This window comes from Danio rerio, chromosome 2 (assembly GCF_052040795.2).
Source record: "Danio rerio strain M-AB ecotype USA chromosome 2, GRCz13ab, whole genome shotgun sequence".
Taxonomy (NCBI): Eukaryota; Metazoa; Chordata; class Actinopteri; order Cypriniformes; family Danionidae; genus Danio; species Danio rerio.
The window spans coordinates 16,755,001-16,771,101 of record NC_141022.1 but is presented as its reverse complement, the minus strand read 5'-3'; the positions used below and the strand labels follow the sequence as shown (position 1 = coordinate 16,771,101).

Sequence of the window (16,101 nt, the reverse complement as noted above, 5' to 3'; positions counted from 1 at the left end):
AGTCACATCCAAAAGTCCTAATATTCTTTCTACCCTCAATAGAAGTTTGGATGCGTGTCTCTTATGCTCAAATGTTCTGTCAGACTGACAATTTTGCTATATTTATAGCAAGTGAAGCCCTCAAAGCGATACATTTGAAAATATACCAGAATTATTTTTCATGTTGCTAGCATTTCTTATAATGGTATTTTTCTTGATTTTGTTCGCTTAGTGAGAATTAATGGCATCATTACGTTTACTTTGATAATATTGCTTAATACATATTGATGGAATGTTTGCAGTATGCTTTATTATATTGCTGTCATGTTTTATAATATTCTGGCAAAAAATGTACATCCTCTAAGCATGGCCCTGGCTAGTGGCTAAGCTCTACAAGTCATGGCTTTATTTTTTACCTATATTATGTGTAGAAAAAGCCTAGAATAAACATTCTTTAAACAATGTTCTGATTTTATTGTTTCATGGTGCTTTATTTAAAAGAATACAATCACAAGAATTATGACACTTTAGTTTGGTTTAGGGAATTACTGTTTTAAATGAACATTATTACTCATTTGCACTGTGGTTATATTCTTCTGTCAGATATACAGACTGGCGGAAGAATTATTGGAAATTTACATATACACATTGCATATACTGTACAGAAATAGGCATAATGGTCCTTTGACATTAAAGGAACATTTCACACACAAAATTTCTTTTACATTTGATAATTATTTATTACCTCTCATGTCTTTTCAAATGATTTATTTTTCATATTAAATGACAAATGTGAATTTCTGTAGAAAGAACATGCAGCCTTTAAGAGCGAAATATGCCTTTAAAGGCATACCATGAATGTCAATGGTCACAGCTTCTTCAAATTGTCCTCTTTTATGTTCAACAGAAAAAAAGGGAAACAGGTTTGGAAAAAGTGAGTAAGAGTGCTTTCACACTAGCACTTTTGGTCCGCACCCGGGTTCGTTTGACATCATAGAACGGTACGTTTAGCTAGTGTGAACGTGTCTTCTGAACCCGAATCCGCCTGAAAGAGGTGGTCTGGGGTACGGTTCATGCAAACTGGTACAGGTCACTTCTAGTGTGAATGCAATCGTACCAAATCCCGGAAGTGAACCGCCAACTGTATAACAATCTATCGTTTTCATAATGTTCTTTCATGTTAGCGTGTGTGTGTGTCACGTTTCGTACCATGGTGACACGCGCGGGACTGAGCCAGGGCAAACACAGTGATACACAGTGATGTCTGCTTGTCTCCTCCAAAAGACACTGTGTGATGTTCTGAATGTTTATAATATTTTTGCGGCAGATGGACGCGAGTCACTTTCTGTATGTCCAAAACCAAAAGCTTCAGTTAAAGCAGAATGACCGCGATGTGCGGAAGTCTTTCCATTTCAGCGCTTGCTTTTTGACCGTCACCTAGCAACGGCCATAAACAAAACAGCTGCTCGATGACGCCAGCGTACCGGGGTTCAGAAAGAAAAAATACAGTATGAACACAAACCAACCGAGGAGGTGGCAGGGGGAGACAATTGAACCTGGGTACGGTCCAGGCAAATGAACCAAGTGTGAAAGCACCCTTAATGATGACAAAATGTTCATTTTTGGGTGAACTATCCCTTTAAAAACAGCACATAGAGGCTGATGACAAAAATAAAATCACACAAAGACATGCATATGACAATTTATTGAGTATGTTCAGCACTAGACGTGTTTTGTACAGGTGTAGCTGAGTCCAGTCCCAGAAGTGTGCCTAGGTAAGACTGCTCTCGAGGGTCCAGCATTTGTTCTACTCGCACTGGATGCACTATATTGGTTGGCTGAGGTGTGAGAGTGTACTTTTCCAAGAATACTAAGTCAGTGGCAGACTGGTAGCTCTGCTGTGGCTGGCTTAAAGCAGGAAGAATGCCATGTGGCACTCCATGAACAGCAAGATCAGCTTCCTCAGTCATCTGTACAGGAATGAGTGTCACAGGAACACAAACATCAGCTGCCACACTCTGCAGCACAGTCTTAGATGCATTTTGACATGGTTTGGAATTTTTATTTGACAGTGATGGGTCGATTAACTTGTTAGCAGGGCTGGCAGGCTGATTCTGCTGCTGGTCAAGCAGACGAACACTGTGCACATGATCAACGTGATACTTGAGCTTGTCCTTACGCTTGAAGGTAGCACTGCAGTGTGGGCAGTTGAAAGGACGTACATCTGAATGAATAACCATGTGTTTGGTCAAAGTTTTCTTGATGCTGAACGTCTGGTTACAGATCACACACTTGTGGGGTTTCTCACCTAAGGAGAACAAAATATTCAATCAGAAAATGAAAAATCATGTTAAAATGTTTAAAATACGATACATCAGGATTTTTGAGACACTGTACATCTCTCAATTGTCATTACATTGCTTTATGCTACAAAGAAATACATAGTTTTGCTTAGTTTCTGAATAGTCAAGCTTACAGCACTTTATTCCAGGGTCTATTGAAATTCTGGCTGAAGGCCATGCATTAAATTTGCTGAAATGTACATGTAGTTCCAGTCAGTTTTGATCAATTTTAAATAACTGCAAACATTAGTAGTAACCATAACAACTAAGAATGAAAGTTGTCAAAGCCTTCCTTTCTCTGTAGTGCAGGTGCACATGTTCAACAGCTGCTAAACTCTGACTTTTCTCCTCTGTTAAGCTCATTCATACACAGGCCTGGTGCTATGGGGGGGCAAGAGGGGACATGGCCCCCTCAGAAAGAATTTGTGCCCCCCCAGTTTACATAAAGGATTCGTTCACTAAAAAATGAGAATTATTCTGTCATCATTTACTCACACTCATGTCGTTCCAACTTCCAATCCCCTTCACTCATCTTTAAAACACAAATTAAAATATTTTATGCAATCTGATAGCTCACATATCCACTATAGACAGCAATAGTAGATAATCCTTGCGTTAGATCAAGTGCACTGTGCGCGTAATAAACGTGCACGTGCACTCCACACAAAGGTGGCGCACTCTAAACTGACAGGAGATAGTAAACTAGTTGTATGTAGGAAGGACTGTATAGTTTTTTTGTTTGTTTTTTTGGCGCACAAATGTGGTCTTGGACTTCGTGTGATTATATTTCACAATCACTGAATACACTTGGAATATTTTAAAAAATGCTTTGTTCCTTTTCTGGATTATTTTTGTGTCGTCTGTCTATGGAGGATGAAGTGGGTTAGAATGACATGAGGGGTGAGTAATTATTTAATGTTTTATTTAACTAATTCCTTGAATACAACTCTCTTGAGTGTAGCAAATCAGGCTTTAGTCGAAACTTGTTTGCAGTTTTTTTTTTTTGCGCCGGCTGTGCTTTTAGCCTTGTGGTTTTGTTTATGATTCTTTACCATTTACATCGCATCATATTGCAGACAATCACTAGGAGACTCTTTAAATTGAGTACTAAACTGCATAAAGCGTGGTTATGACTCCGTTATGCTGATTTCACTAGATTTATTTTATGGAATAGGGAGTGTGGGTTAGTTTTTAAGTGTAGGCCGGTCTAGGTGATGTCGTCATGGTCGGATTTTTTTCTGTCCTGGTGCATATGCCTTTACCTAAAACTTTAAAACATTATAGGCTATATTACATCAAAATAAAATAAGTAAATAAATGTATTGTCTTGTTCAACTAAAAAATAATTAGGTTGAAACAATAAAATAATAAATTATTATTTTTTTATTTATAGAACTAACTTAATTAAAATTAACGCATATAAATTAGGCTTACATAGAAATAGCCTAAATAATTAAAAATATATATAAAATGCAACATGCCTATTTAAAATAGCAAGCCTAAAATGACAAAAACCCATTACGATTATATAAAAAACAATATATATATATATATATATATATATATATTTCGGCTGGTATTTCTGTGTGGAGTTTGCATTTTCTTTCCGTGTTCGCGTGGGTTCCTCCGGGTGCACCGGTTTACCCCACAGTCCACAGTACAAGGGAATTGGGTAGGCTAAATTGGCCGTAGTGTGTGTGTGTGTGTGTGTGTGTGTGTGTGTGTGTGTGTGCGTGTGTGTGTGTGTGTGAGAGTGTGAGTGTGTGAATGAGAGTGTATGGGTGTTTCCCAGTAATGAGTTGAAGCTGGAAGGGCATCCGCTGCGTAAAACATATGCTGGATATGTGTTTTATATATATATATATATATATATATATATATATATATATATATATATATATATATATATATAAAACGATAATTGCACGGCGGGGAAAAGTCTAGATGAGATTCAGCTGCGGAGACTCACACCATAGCATATTTTTTTAAAACTGTACAGTAATAATTAGCCCTAATATTTTTACATTACTGTGAGGGGTAGGTTTAGGACTGGGTGGTGTAGACATAAATAAAAAACAATTTAATGGATAATTTAATAAATAATATGAATAATACTTGTTCATTTTTGGTTGCTGCTGTATCCCTTCTAGCAACAGCGCTGTGGGATCACGTGACTTCGACTATAAACTATGCAACGCTTAACTGTATGCCTAAAATGTTTCATACAATCTTTTAAAATATATTTTAATTGAAATAACGCTGAAAAACGAGATCTAAACAACAATAAATGGACTGTAGGCATCGGTACATTTTAAGTGACAACAATATACCTACACTAAACTATGCTAAAAAATATTAATAAATAATAATAAAATAATTAAATTAAAGGAAAAATAAAACTAAAGCTATTTAAAACATATTAATCAAAGTAAAATAAAAGAAATGCACTTTAAGTCGGCCTGCCAGTCACATGACAAATTTTAAAAGTCTGTCATTAATAAAATAAATTAAATAAACAATTAAACATCAATGAAATACATTTAATAATTTATTGTTTTACTTTTTGTTCGCGCTGGACAAAATAATTTTAAAAATAAACAATTAAATATATATATTTTGCGTGCTTTTGTTGACGCTGGTGAGAAACAAAGTTGGCGTTGACGCGGCTGGTTTATATTATTATTATTGTTATGGATAATAGTAAAGTTGAGCGTATTAGGGTATTAGTAACTGTTGGTGATGGATATTCGTAAATGGCTTTCTGGCCATTGTTCTGAGAAAATTAAACCCGAAGATGACCCGAGAGACACTGAAACTGCCCAGCAGCTTCTCACAGAAAAGGCCTTCAAACCAACAACAGCTGAAATAGGTGAGCCTGTGCCTAACCCCGGTAGCAGCGGCAGGACATCAGCATCACTTAGACCTGTTTTACCGCAGCCAAACGCCCCCGATGACCTTTGAGAGAGTGAGCCTAATCAGGTTCATCTTGCTAAAATTCCATCTTGTAATATTAACGGAAAAAATCGGGCTTTCTGTAGTTCCTGGTATAAGAGCAGAGATTGGCTTGAATACTCATACAAATCAGACGCAGCATTCTGTTTTGCATGCAGAAAATTCAACCTTGGATCAAACGCAAATTCTGACCGAGCTTTTACTCATACCGGGTATTCAAACTGAAAACACGCTAATGACAGCACAAAAGGATTTGGGAAGCATGAAGCCTCCAAGGAACATTTAAAATGCATGACTTTGTGGAAAACTAAAAAAACTTGCAGCGCAATAGGCAAAGAGATCTCCACTATAGTCAACGCTGATCAACTAAACAGACACTGCGTGTATGTGTCTGGAATAGTGGACATTGTTTTGTTCATGGCTATGCACGAGCTTCCTTTACGAGGAAGCTTAGATGCCGTGGACTCTATGGGAGAAAAAAGCGGCGGTCTCTTGTTGGCCTTATTAGACTACACACTGAACAAGGACAAAGATTTCACAAAAGCCTTCGTTACAATTCCACGCAATGCCATGTATACGTCCTATGATATCCAGAATGAAATAATAAATCTAATGAGCGAGATTGTCAAAAAGCACATTGTAAAAGAAGTCGGTGATTTGTGGTACACACTAAAAGTGGATGGAACGAAAGACCCCACTGGATGTGAAAACATCTCCATTGTTCTGAGATATGTAGATGACAGTTGCCATCTGCGGGAGAGACTGCTGAATATGATCACGAGCAAAAAATATGACGCCTTGTCATTAACTGAACAAGTTATCACTGAGCTAACAAATTCTGGCCACGCCCATGAAAAGATTTTAAGTTAGTGTTATGATGGAGCAATTGTTATGTCTGGAAAACATGGTGGAATACAAAAAATCCTGCAAGAAAAATTGCATTGCGAAGTGCCATATGTGCATTGTTTCAACCATCAGCTGCATTTAGTGGTGGTAAAAGCAATGTCGTCTGAGATGGAGGTGGAAGATTTCTTTAATGTGTGCAATTCACTCTTCTCCTTTTTTCGCAAACCCACGGCCGCTGCGCAATACTCTGGGGAAAAAATGAAAAGACTGCTTGATCAGAGATGGACTGGGAACCTTGCTACAGTGTCAGTCATTGTGAAGTCTGGTGACCGAATAACTGAAACACTCCACGAAATAGAATCTACTTTCTCATGCAGCACAGATTTCAGACTTGAGACTACAGGTTTACTGAAAGCCGTGACTGAGCCATGCTTTATGTTCATAGCTCATATGAGCCATAAAATCCTGGGGCTCCTTGATCCTCCTAACACAATGCTGCAATCTGAGGCAGCTGATCTATATAACAGTTACCAGCTTGTCAGCAGCACTCTTGAGTGTATAGAACATCTACGATGTGAAGCGGAATTTGAAAACCTGTGGACTGGGAGTGAATGTGAATCCCGAGCAAGCACTCTCGACACACCAGCATCCAAAAGAAGAAGACTCATGAACAAAACCATGGAGGAGTTTGTGGTTGAAAGCACAGTGGGTAGCCGAGCAGCAAACAAAAACGAGTGCAAACGAATGTTCTTTTGTACATTGGATGTTGTACTGGGAGAGCTGCGTTCACATTTCAACGAAAGAAACAGCTAACTGATAGAGGCTTTGTGTGCCATGGACGCAGACAGCCCTTTTTTCCTGGATGTCAACAAAATCAAGCCACTGTTGCAATTAACAAAAACCGAAGCCTCTGAATCAGAGTTCACCATTGCGCGTAATTTCTTCCTGAAAAAAAAATCAAATAAAGCCAGCGACAAAAAGTGGATCCCACACACTTTGGAAAAATACTGCGATGTTCTGTCAACAATGCCAACTGTACTTTTGGCACTGAAGCTATCACTGACATTTGGGGCATCAACCGCAGTGTGGGAAAATTCCTTTTCCACACTGAAACATGTTTTCAGTGAACACAGACGCAGCATGTTACACCAGCAAAAAGCTAATCTCGTTCAAATCTCCTTTGAGAAGTACCTGACTACAAAGTTCCAGAAGGGAGGAAAATGGCATGAAAAGCTACTCAGAATGTTCAGCACGGAATTTATTTACTGCTGTGCTCACCGTCACCTTCTTATGCGTTGTAGCCAATCGTATGCTGAACATTTTTAACTAATACACAGCAGCAGTGTCACATTTACCAAAAGTTTATGAAGTTAAGGTTTAGAAATAAATAAACAACTGTTTTATTATTATTGTTGTTGTTTTTTTATGCGCCTTTTGTTCAGCATACGATTTTTATTTTTGGACCGTGACTGGTGCTGTCGGGTTTGTCTCCTCGTCTTCGGCAACATCCATGGTCCTGGGTTGCTCTTTGATCTCCCTACTGTGACTGTCACTTCCACACCTGTTCTATAGCCTATTTGAACTGTTCGACGTTGTCCTGACTAGACTGTTCATTAGTCAAATAAAATTGGACGCTGTCATCTTGTCTGCCGAGCTGGAGTTGTCGGTGACGCCTTTTAAATTGTTTGACGAATAAAGCTTGATTTTCCACAACGACGCAACATCTTGCTTTTTTGTCTTCTTTCCATTTCGTGTTTATAGAGTTACATTTGAGTAACGAAAATCAGTTTACACCTTAACTGGCTCAAATCATACCCATTAAGAAATCCCGCCTTGATGTCGCTTTTTATTTTGCACTGCCTGAAATCATAATTCGCCAGAGATTAGGTAAATGACCCATATCTTGCGTTTATTGGATAAAAACAATACAAGTTAGCAGCTAAACAGTTTAGACTTCAGTTTAGACTGCATGTAGTCAATAGTTTACACAGAAATATAAAGTAATTAATAAATAAATAACGAGAGGGACCAGATTAGTTTAGCGCCCCCCTAAGGTTTTAAAATGCCCCCCATAATAAAATATTTTGCCAGTAGTGCTGTGGAGCACCCAGGTGTTTTTTTTTTTTTTTTGCTCAAATTTTAAATCTGCTGTAATCTATTTTCGGATGGAGGTGGTTTCCTCTGTGGTTCCATTCTTGTTTAATGTTTTACTATTTGTAGATTTTGTCAACAAAAACGTTAGCATGTGGCAAAGACTTTTGTAAGTCTTTAGCTAATACTCTAGGACATGGGTGGGCAAACTCAGTCCTGGAGGGCCAGTGTCCTTCATAGTTTAGCTGCAACACTAATCAAACACACTTAAACAAGCTAATCCGTGTCTTCAAGATCACTAGAAACCTATAAGCAGGTGTGTTTGATTAGAGTTGGAGCTAAACTGTGTAGGACACCGGCCCTCCAGGACCGAGTTTGTCCATCACTGCTCTAGGATAATCCTTCACTTCACTGAGCATTCTATGCTGTTTTCTTGTAATCATCTTTACAGAACGATCATGTCTAGGGAAAGTATCCACAGTGCTGTCTACTTTTGTATCTTACAGTGGACACATGAACAACAAAGCTTTTAGAAATGCTAACCACTGAGTCATTGTGCCTCTTCTACATAAGTAAATATATAAATAACAAAAATTAAATACACATAACATAAACTAAAATATTTTTTCTTATACAAATGTTTACAGTTTAATGTATTCATACCGCCACCACAAATACTGCCAAACTTTATCTGCAATATGTGATTGACTGCAGCTTTTGGCCGCTGGATGGCACTTTTACCAAAAACTTCATTAGCTAAAACATCAACACGCAATTTTCATTGTGTCAAGCTTTGCTTTTTCATAATACTTAAAAGATAAACATGTAGTCTAGCTAGTTATCTTTAACAGAACCATATTTAATTGTATGTGCATTATGAGGAATTAGTTTTGAATATTTTGGAAGGCTATTCAAAGTAGGTCAGTGATTCCCAAACTTTTTGCTGTGTGCACCCGTTTCTAATATTTGACACCTGTCAAGCACCCCTTTCTCCGATTAAACTCCACACTTTAACTACAATGACTAAATACACATATTTTCTGTGTATGTGATTAAAATAAAAATAACAAAATATGTGAATTTAATGCACAAGCGTTTATGAAGTTGACAATTTTCACAGCGTCATTAAGTACAGATAAAAGTTAATCTGGCATGTTTTCCATTGCTAGAGCTTCTTGGTGGATGTTGCAGTGTACCCAGGAAACCGATGGTGCAACTTTTCAGATGAAAGCTATGAATATAGTAAGTGAAAAATAATTACGTATGTACGATCACTTAGCGACTAATAGGTAAGGGCGGGGCTATTGTGACGCAGACGTGAAATGGCGAGATGAGTATGCATAGGTTGTAAATTACAATTTGTAATGTGATTTCCTTTCTCTCAAAAACATGACGTAAAGTTTACCCAAGATAAATGGATAATAACAATAAAAGATAACAATTTCCGCCATTACAAACATTCTCTCGCGCTACCCTGGTGGTCCGACTTAGCAACCCAGTTTGGGAAGCGCTGCTCTATGTGATGTGTTGTGTTCAGTTTAAATATAATTTTGTTTGGTCATTTTGGTTTCCTCAGTAATAAACATGCATTTACACGATACAGTTTTTAAAGATGTCAACAATGCATCGTGATAAGCATAGCCCATAGGCTGCAAATATTAAGCAAATATAGACCTAAATATTACATTATTTACCCTGTAGGCCTAGTGGCCTATTAAACTGCTTTGAGGTAAAAATTATTTCTAAATGCTTTAATTTTAATTCAGAATATTATACAAATTGTAATGGAATTCGTTATAAGAACACAGGACAAGAGACTTTTAATATAAGTGAATCAAAACGTCTCTCACTCTGAACTAGCTCATTTAGATTGTTTTCCCAACCGACAACTGCCGCTCATAAACCGAATATGAACCGTTAACTATTTTATTAATAAAAAAATATATATTAATTGACGTGTTTGTGCCTGACACATTAAATACACCTATTGCATTTTAAAATATTGATTTATTTTAATATGCAAACAACAACATAGAACATATTATCAACAGAAATATTCACACACCTGCAGTGTTTCCAACAGCAAAAAAAGAATAAACTAAATAAAAAGATTAAAATAAATAGGCCTGCTGAAATAGTTTTTTACTAGTTAAATTACAAATTTGGATTACAAAATGAAACACTGCCTGAATCCTTTATAAGGCATTCGATGTATATTTCCAATCATATTTTAGGCTGTTTTTTCCCATCAAATTAAAAAGCAGGCTATCTCAAATCAATCGCTCTACAGAAATAAGGATTTAATTAATGCTTTGCTGTAATTCTTAGCTATATTATACTGCCTGTCAACATTTTTAATAGAAGTCATTATTTTAAAGATTATCTCTTCAGCATTTGATTTTTACCACTTCAGATGAGAAAATGTTTTAGTTAAACTGTCATCAGTAGCACAGAAATATCAGTATATCAATAAAGGCTTTGCTGAAAGGCTGGTCATCTTACCAGTAGCAAGGTATACAAATATAGCCTAGTTAATGGTAAAGATTTTTTAGTTTTTATTGAAATTGTGTCAGAATGAAAGTCTCAGTTGGGTTAGTTATTAGTAGTTATTATATGTAAAAATAATCAGGATTTATTTAATTTGGAGATTAGGATAAGTGCACTTTTTTATAAGGACTATTAATAACTGTAATTCTCTACATGGAAAAAAAAGGTTGGTTATTTGTTTGTTGTACTAAATCATTAAAACAATTTCTATTGTATTTATAAGCAGTGCTGCAGTAGACAAATGTAAACAAAATCATATATTAATTATAAAATATATATATATATATATATATATATATATATATATATATATATATATATATATATATATATATATATATATATATATTGTCCACTTTAGGTGATTTATAAGAGATGGTCATCTTTCTGTTTTTTTTTTTTTTTTAATTAAATTTTTTTTTATTTAGGCTATTTTATTTACCTGAAACAAATATTAATAATCGTTCATCCAAGGCATTGAGAGAGCTTGTTTGTCTTTTATATAAGTGCTGTCTCGGCCGAGGTCTGGCCGTGCTTGGGATGCACACTCTTGTCCTGGTTTTATGTTAGCACATGGCTTGTGTTGTTTCTATGTGTCATGCACTCTCCTGTCTATTGTCTAATCCCACCCTCCTTGTTAATACATTTTTAGTGTATCCTGTTCAACTGTCTCTTTCCTGTCAGCCCAGGCTGTTATACTATACTTTGAATTGGTCAAAAACAGTTAATGATTCAAATATAAATTTATCATTAATAATGTTGATAACCGTTAATGATGGCACCTGATGATGTCCACAGAAACACCAAGCAGAGCGTCGATAATTTTATTTAGTAAATAATTATTTTATTTAGTAAAAAAATAAAAGACAAATATTTAAAAATATTTTCATTGCAAACAACATGTTATGACATCACACACTTTAATGATCTATTGCGCGCCAGCATAAAGCATATTGATCACTAATTTCATGTTTCATTCCTGGTGTTGGATTTATTTAGGTTATATGATGTGTGACCTGATATATTTTCAAGTGTTATTTGCAATTTCTCTGCCACAGAGAGTTTGATTTCTACATGCAAACTGTAGAAGTAATTTGTTTTGCAGTTGCTTCAAAAGTTTTAAACTTTCAGAACAATTAGGCCTATCACAAAACCTAAAGCAGGCCTATTTATTTATGTAGATTCATTAAATACAGGCCCCTGGGCTGCAGTTGTAGAAAGTGGCAAAGCTCAAAACACTATAGCATTAACACCTTTAAGGCTGATTTTTACTTCTGCGTCAAACGCCGGCGTATGCTACGGCGTTGACGCATAGCCCTTCGCCGTGGCCGTTGGCGTCGCTGAAGTGCACCTCTCAAAAAATGTAACTACACGTCGCAACGGCGCGTAGCGCAAGCAATGTGATTGGTCGGCTTGGTAGCGCTGACGAGTCTGGGCGGGACCAAGAGCCGTGCGAATGGTGCGAGCCTGATGGAGCGATTGTTTACAAGTGTGGAGTACCGTGAAGAAGCTCCGGATGGAAAGTTTGGTTTTGTGTTTACCTCATAGTTAAAGTTGTTGCACATCCGCCGGTTCCTGCCTCAAACTGAGCGAGTTTGAGCCACTTGTACATCCCGGAAGTGTTCAGGAAAAGCAAAACAGCAGCGAAGAAACTCGACACAGAAAAACATTTACACCTCACTGCCAACTAGCGTTTCGGAAGTGTTAATCAGACCAACAGAAACAGACAGAAGTATAAATGCACAGCTACGGGCGTTGTATGCGCCGTGGGTTACGCCAGTCACTTGACACAGAAGTATAAACCAGGCTTTAGACTTACTGCACCATAGGAGTTCTCTCTGCAACATTTGAGTTTGAGGTAGGGAAAAGGAAGCACTGTCACCTTCAAAAGTTTCTTCAAAAGTTTCGCTTTGTGAAAAAAAAGCACTTAATTTATGCTCCACTGTAATTCTTATATCACAATGTCTTTCAACATTTTTAAAGTCATTTTATTTTGAAGATTATGTCCCGAGCTTCTGATTTTACCACAGCCCTTGTGTGATTTCATTTTCTTTATCTCATTCGCAGTGAGTTTAGGTTAGGGACTGATTTTTTAACTGTCCTCTGTGTCACATAAATATCAGTAGGCCTATATTAATATATACAATACAGGCATTAACACATTTAGACTGACTTCTTGTTCTGAAACTGATTTCAGAACAATTATCATCAAACCTTATATAAGCCTTCATTTTATTATGTGAATAATAATAATAATAAAAACATATGTATTATTGTTATTCCTCTTCTTTTTATTATTATTATTATTAATTGTATTATTATTAGGCTATTATCTGAGGCAGCCCCTTGAATCTATTTAGTGTTTTCGGGGTTTTTTTCAGTTAAAGCTCAACATTATGCCCCATTAACACTACAATCAGGCTGTCAAACATTTGGTTTGAGATGGGGAAAGAGGGATGTCTCCTGTATTTTTCACAAAGGGAATTAAATTAAAATGGGGTTAATTAAAATGTCTACCAGGGTCGTAGCAAATTAAACTTTACTCAGAATTCAGAATTTAGCCATTATATAAGCTAAAACACAGTCTACAATAATAACTGCAATAAAAACTGCATTGGTTATTGAAGACCTCTCAGGTAGGTTTCATAATTTCTTGTAAAAATTGATAATTTTTCATGTAATATTGATTTAGTTTTGTTTTGAAAACAATTTTTATTTATTTATTTATTTTTTATCAAAAAACACAGAACATAACAGTGAATAGTCACTTGCTGAGCCAGAGCGACAACAGCAGAGAATTCTGCTTGGTCCTAAAGCCTTCACTCATCAGTTATTTTCAAATATGCAAAAATGAAACAAAGTTGGAAAGAGAGAGGGGCAATCCTGTGTTTTTGCAATATTCAGCTGAGCAGTAGCCATTTACTTGCCTTTTGCTTTAGTTCTTTCTTTATTTTTTATTTTTATCTTGTATTCTTTGTGCGCAATTGCAAAACTAGTACCTTTACTACCTGACTCTCCTCCCAAAATGAGCTTAACAATAGACCCATTCTGACATCCTATCAGACAAGCATCTTCGCATTAAACTGTATTTAGGTTCCATTTACACTAAAACATTTTAGTTTAATTCCTATTTCCTATATATTGTATACATTTATTGTACTATATACTTTTATAATGACCATATTAAATAAGTTATTCAAATAAATATTTAGTGTGCCTCAACATTTGCTGTCGGTTTAAGCTGTTAATATCAAAATGAAAAAGAGTCAGTGGGGTATATAACATTTATATAAATTTGACTGCCCAACTTTCCTGCTGTTCTCACTGCTTACTGTCTCGCTTTCAATCCCATAATGAACTGTGTGAGATCTTCCAAATGAATGCATTAGAAATACCAAATACCTTATATATATAGCATTTGTTTTTATTTTTGTTTAATTTGATCATTAAGTTTATTATTTTACTTCATTACAGTGCTCAAAACAACATTTTTGAAGTCTTTTAAATAATAATATGCTGTACCTGAATGTGTTCTGAAGTGTGACATGAGGTTGGTTTTCCCCCTGAACTCTTTCTTGCACACCTGACACTGATGCACTACTGCTTTATACCTGTAAAATTATTGAGAACATAGCAGGCATGGAATTACAGTTCTCAGACACTAAAATTCAACTACGGAATTTTTATTTTTATTATATCAAATAATTTTTACAAAATGTGCCTTTTTGTTTTTAAATTGATGTGTGTTTGCACATACCTTTGCCATATCTTTTCTCCCAGGTGAATGCTTTTGTAATGGACGGTCAAGTGATCGGCACGTCGGAAGCATTTTCCACACTCTTCACACTGGTGTGCTTTTTCCCCTACACAAAGCAGATAAGACTATTAACATACATTCATGTTTTGAGCAAAGCTGTGAGAATAAGTGGTTACAGTTCATTTTCAAATTTCAACTTGGGATCTGCCGGCCACATCAAGTTAAGTCTAGTCGACCTTTATTGTCATTCCTCTACGTGTGTTGACATACAGAGGAACTAAATGTCGTGTCTCACAGGACTGTTCTACATTTATCATAAATGCAAACACAACACGAGACATAAGAGCATTTTTTTTATATGCGTAACTAACATACTATAATATACTTAACTATACAAACAAAACAGGCTATACAAGTACTTTTGCTGAGACTGTGGATGGGATGGGTAGAGTCTTTCACAATACTGCTAGCTTTGCTGCAGCACCATGAGGAAAATGTCCTGAATAGACGATAGAGGGGCACTGATGATCTTTTCAGCTGTGTTCACTGTGCGCTGGAGGGTCTTGTGGTCGGTAGCACTGGAGCTACCGTACCAAACAGAGATGCAGCTGGCCAGCTTAATTGTTCCCCTGTAGAATGTGGTGAGGATTAGTGGAGGGAGACTTGCCCTTTTCAGCTGGCAGACAAAGTGTATGCGTTGTTGTGCTTGGAGAGGGACGTGGTGTTGGTAGTCCAGTCCTCTGTGATGTGCCCCTCCAGGAATTTAGTGCTGTAGACTCTCTTAACAGTCAAGCTGTTGATGGTAAGTGCGGGGTGGTCAACATAGTTTCACCTGAAGTCCAACATAACCTCCTTTGTCTTCTCTACATTGAGGGAGAGGTTGTTAGTGGCACACTTTTCAGCCAGCTGTGCCACTTCTTCCCGTGTAGTGCATTTCATTGTTGCTGATGAAAAATGCTTCCAGGTTGTTACCGGCTACAGCTTGCAAAGCGCGTCTTTTGTGTTTGCATTTGGCGGGATGTAAACCACAACAATAACAATGGCCGTGAACTCCCGTGGCACATAAAACGGACAGCACTTAACGAGCATTAACTCCACCAGTGATGACCAGTGTTTTGTCGTGAAGGGTGTTCCTGCACAACTGGAGTGGCTGCACTGTCAGGACCGCATTTTTAGGACCACATCTTTAGGACCCTAGTTTTTTTTGACAGCGTCACCTGTCGAATTGGATCATGGATGTGCTAATGGATGACACGGATGACAAGGAAAGTGTAAGTACCGATTTTCTATTAAGTTTTATTTAAAACTTTTAAAGTATGTGTTTATTTTGTAATGCAGCTGTTCTTTACTGTGAGTTTATGCAGAAATGTCAGATTAGCCTGCATGATTTACCTCACTTTCAAGGGTCTGGGACAAAAATGTTACGAGACGATTTTTTTTCCAGAAGAATAATAAAATATAATAATAATAAATATGGATAATTTTACACAGCCAGAGTGAGCGCTGCTAAAACTGTTAACAATTTTCTAGAGTTCGTTTTCTAGTTTGATTAAATGCTACGACGTTAGTAGTTCGTGACCATGGTTT

General features: G+C 36.7%; 1 protein-coding gene and 1 pseudogene across 3 annotated transcripts in view; one reads left to right on the top strand and one right to left on the bottom strand.

Moving 5' to 3' along the window:
* Positions 1–443: 443 nt before the first annotated feature.
* zbtb41 (zinc finger and BTB domain containing 41) overlaps positions 444–16,101 on the bottom strand; it is a 74,164-nt gene continuing 58,506 nt past the window's right edge. The window contains exons 9-12 of one of the 2 annotated variants that reach the window (XM_087240565.1): positions 14,515–14,620; positions 14,280–14,368; positions 2,817–2,853; positions 444–2,287 (exon numbers count right to left, since the gene is read on the bottom strand). In XM_087240565.1, the coding sequence (XP_087096691.1) occupies positions 2,846–2,853; positions 14,280–14,368; positions 14,515–14,620 (203 nt within the window). In that variant the 3' untranslated portion in view covers positions 444–2,287; positions 2,817–2,845. The remainder of the gene's footprint in view (positions 2,288–2,816; positions 2,854–14,279; positions 14,369–14,514; positions 14,621–16,101) is intronic. The other variant, XM_087240564.1, reaches the window with a different exon arrangement.
* On the top strand, positions 5,061–7,048 carry LOC147837034 (zinc finger MYM-type protein 1-like; annotated as a pseudogene). The gene has a single exon (XR_015477985.1). The product of XR_015477985.1 is annotated as a zinc finger MYM-type protein 1-like, transcript variant X1 (transcript).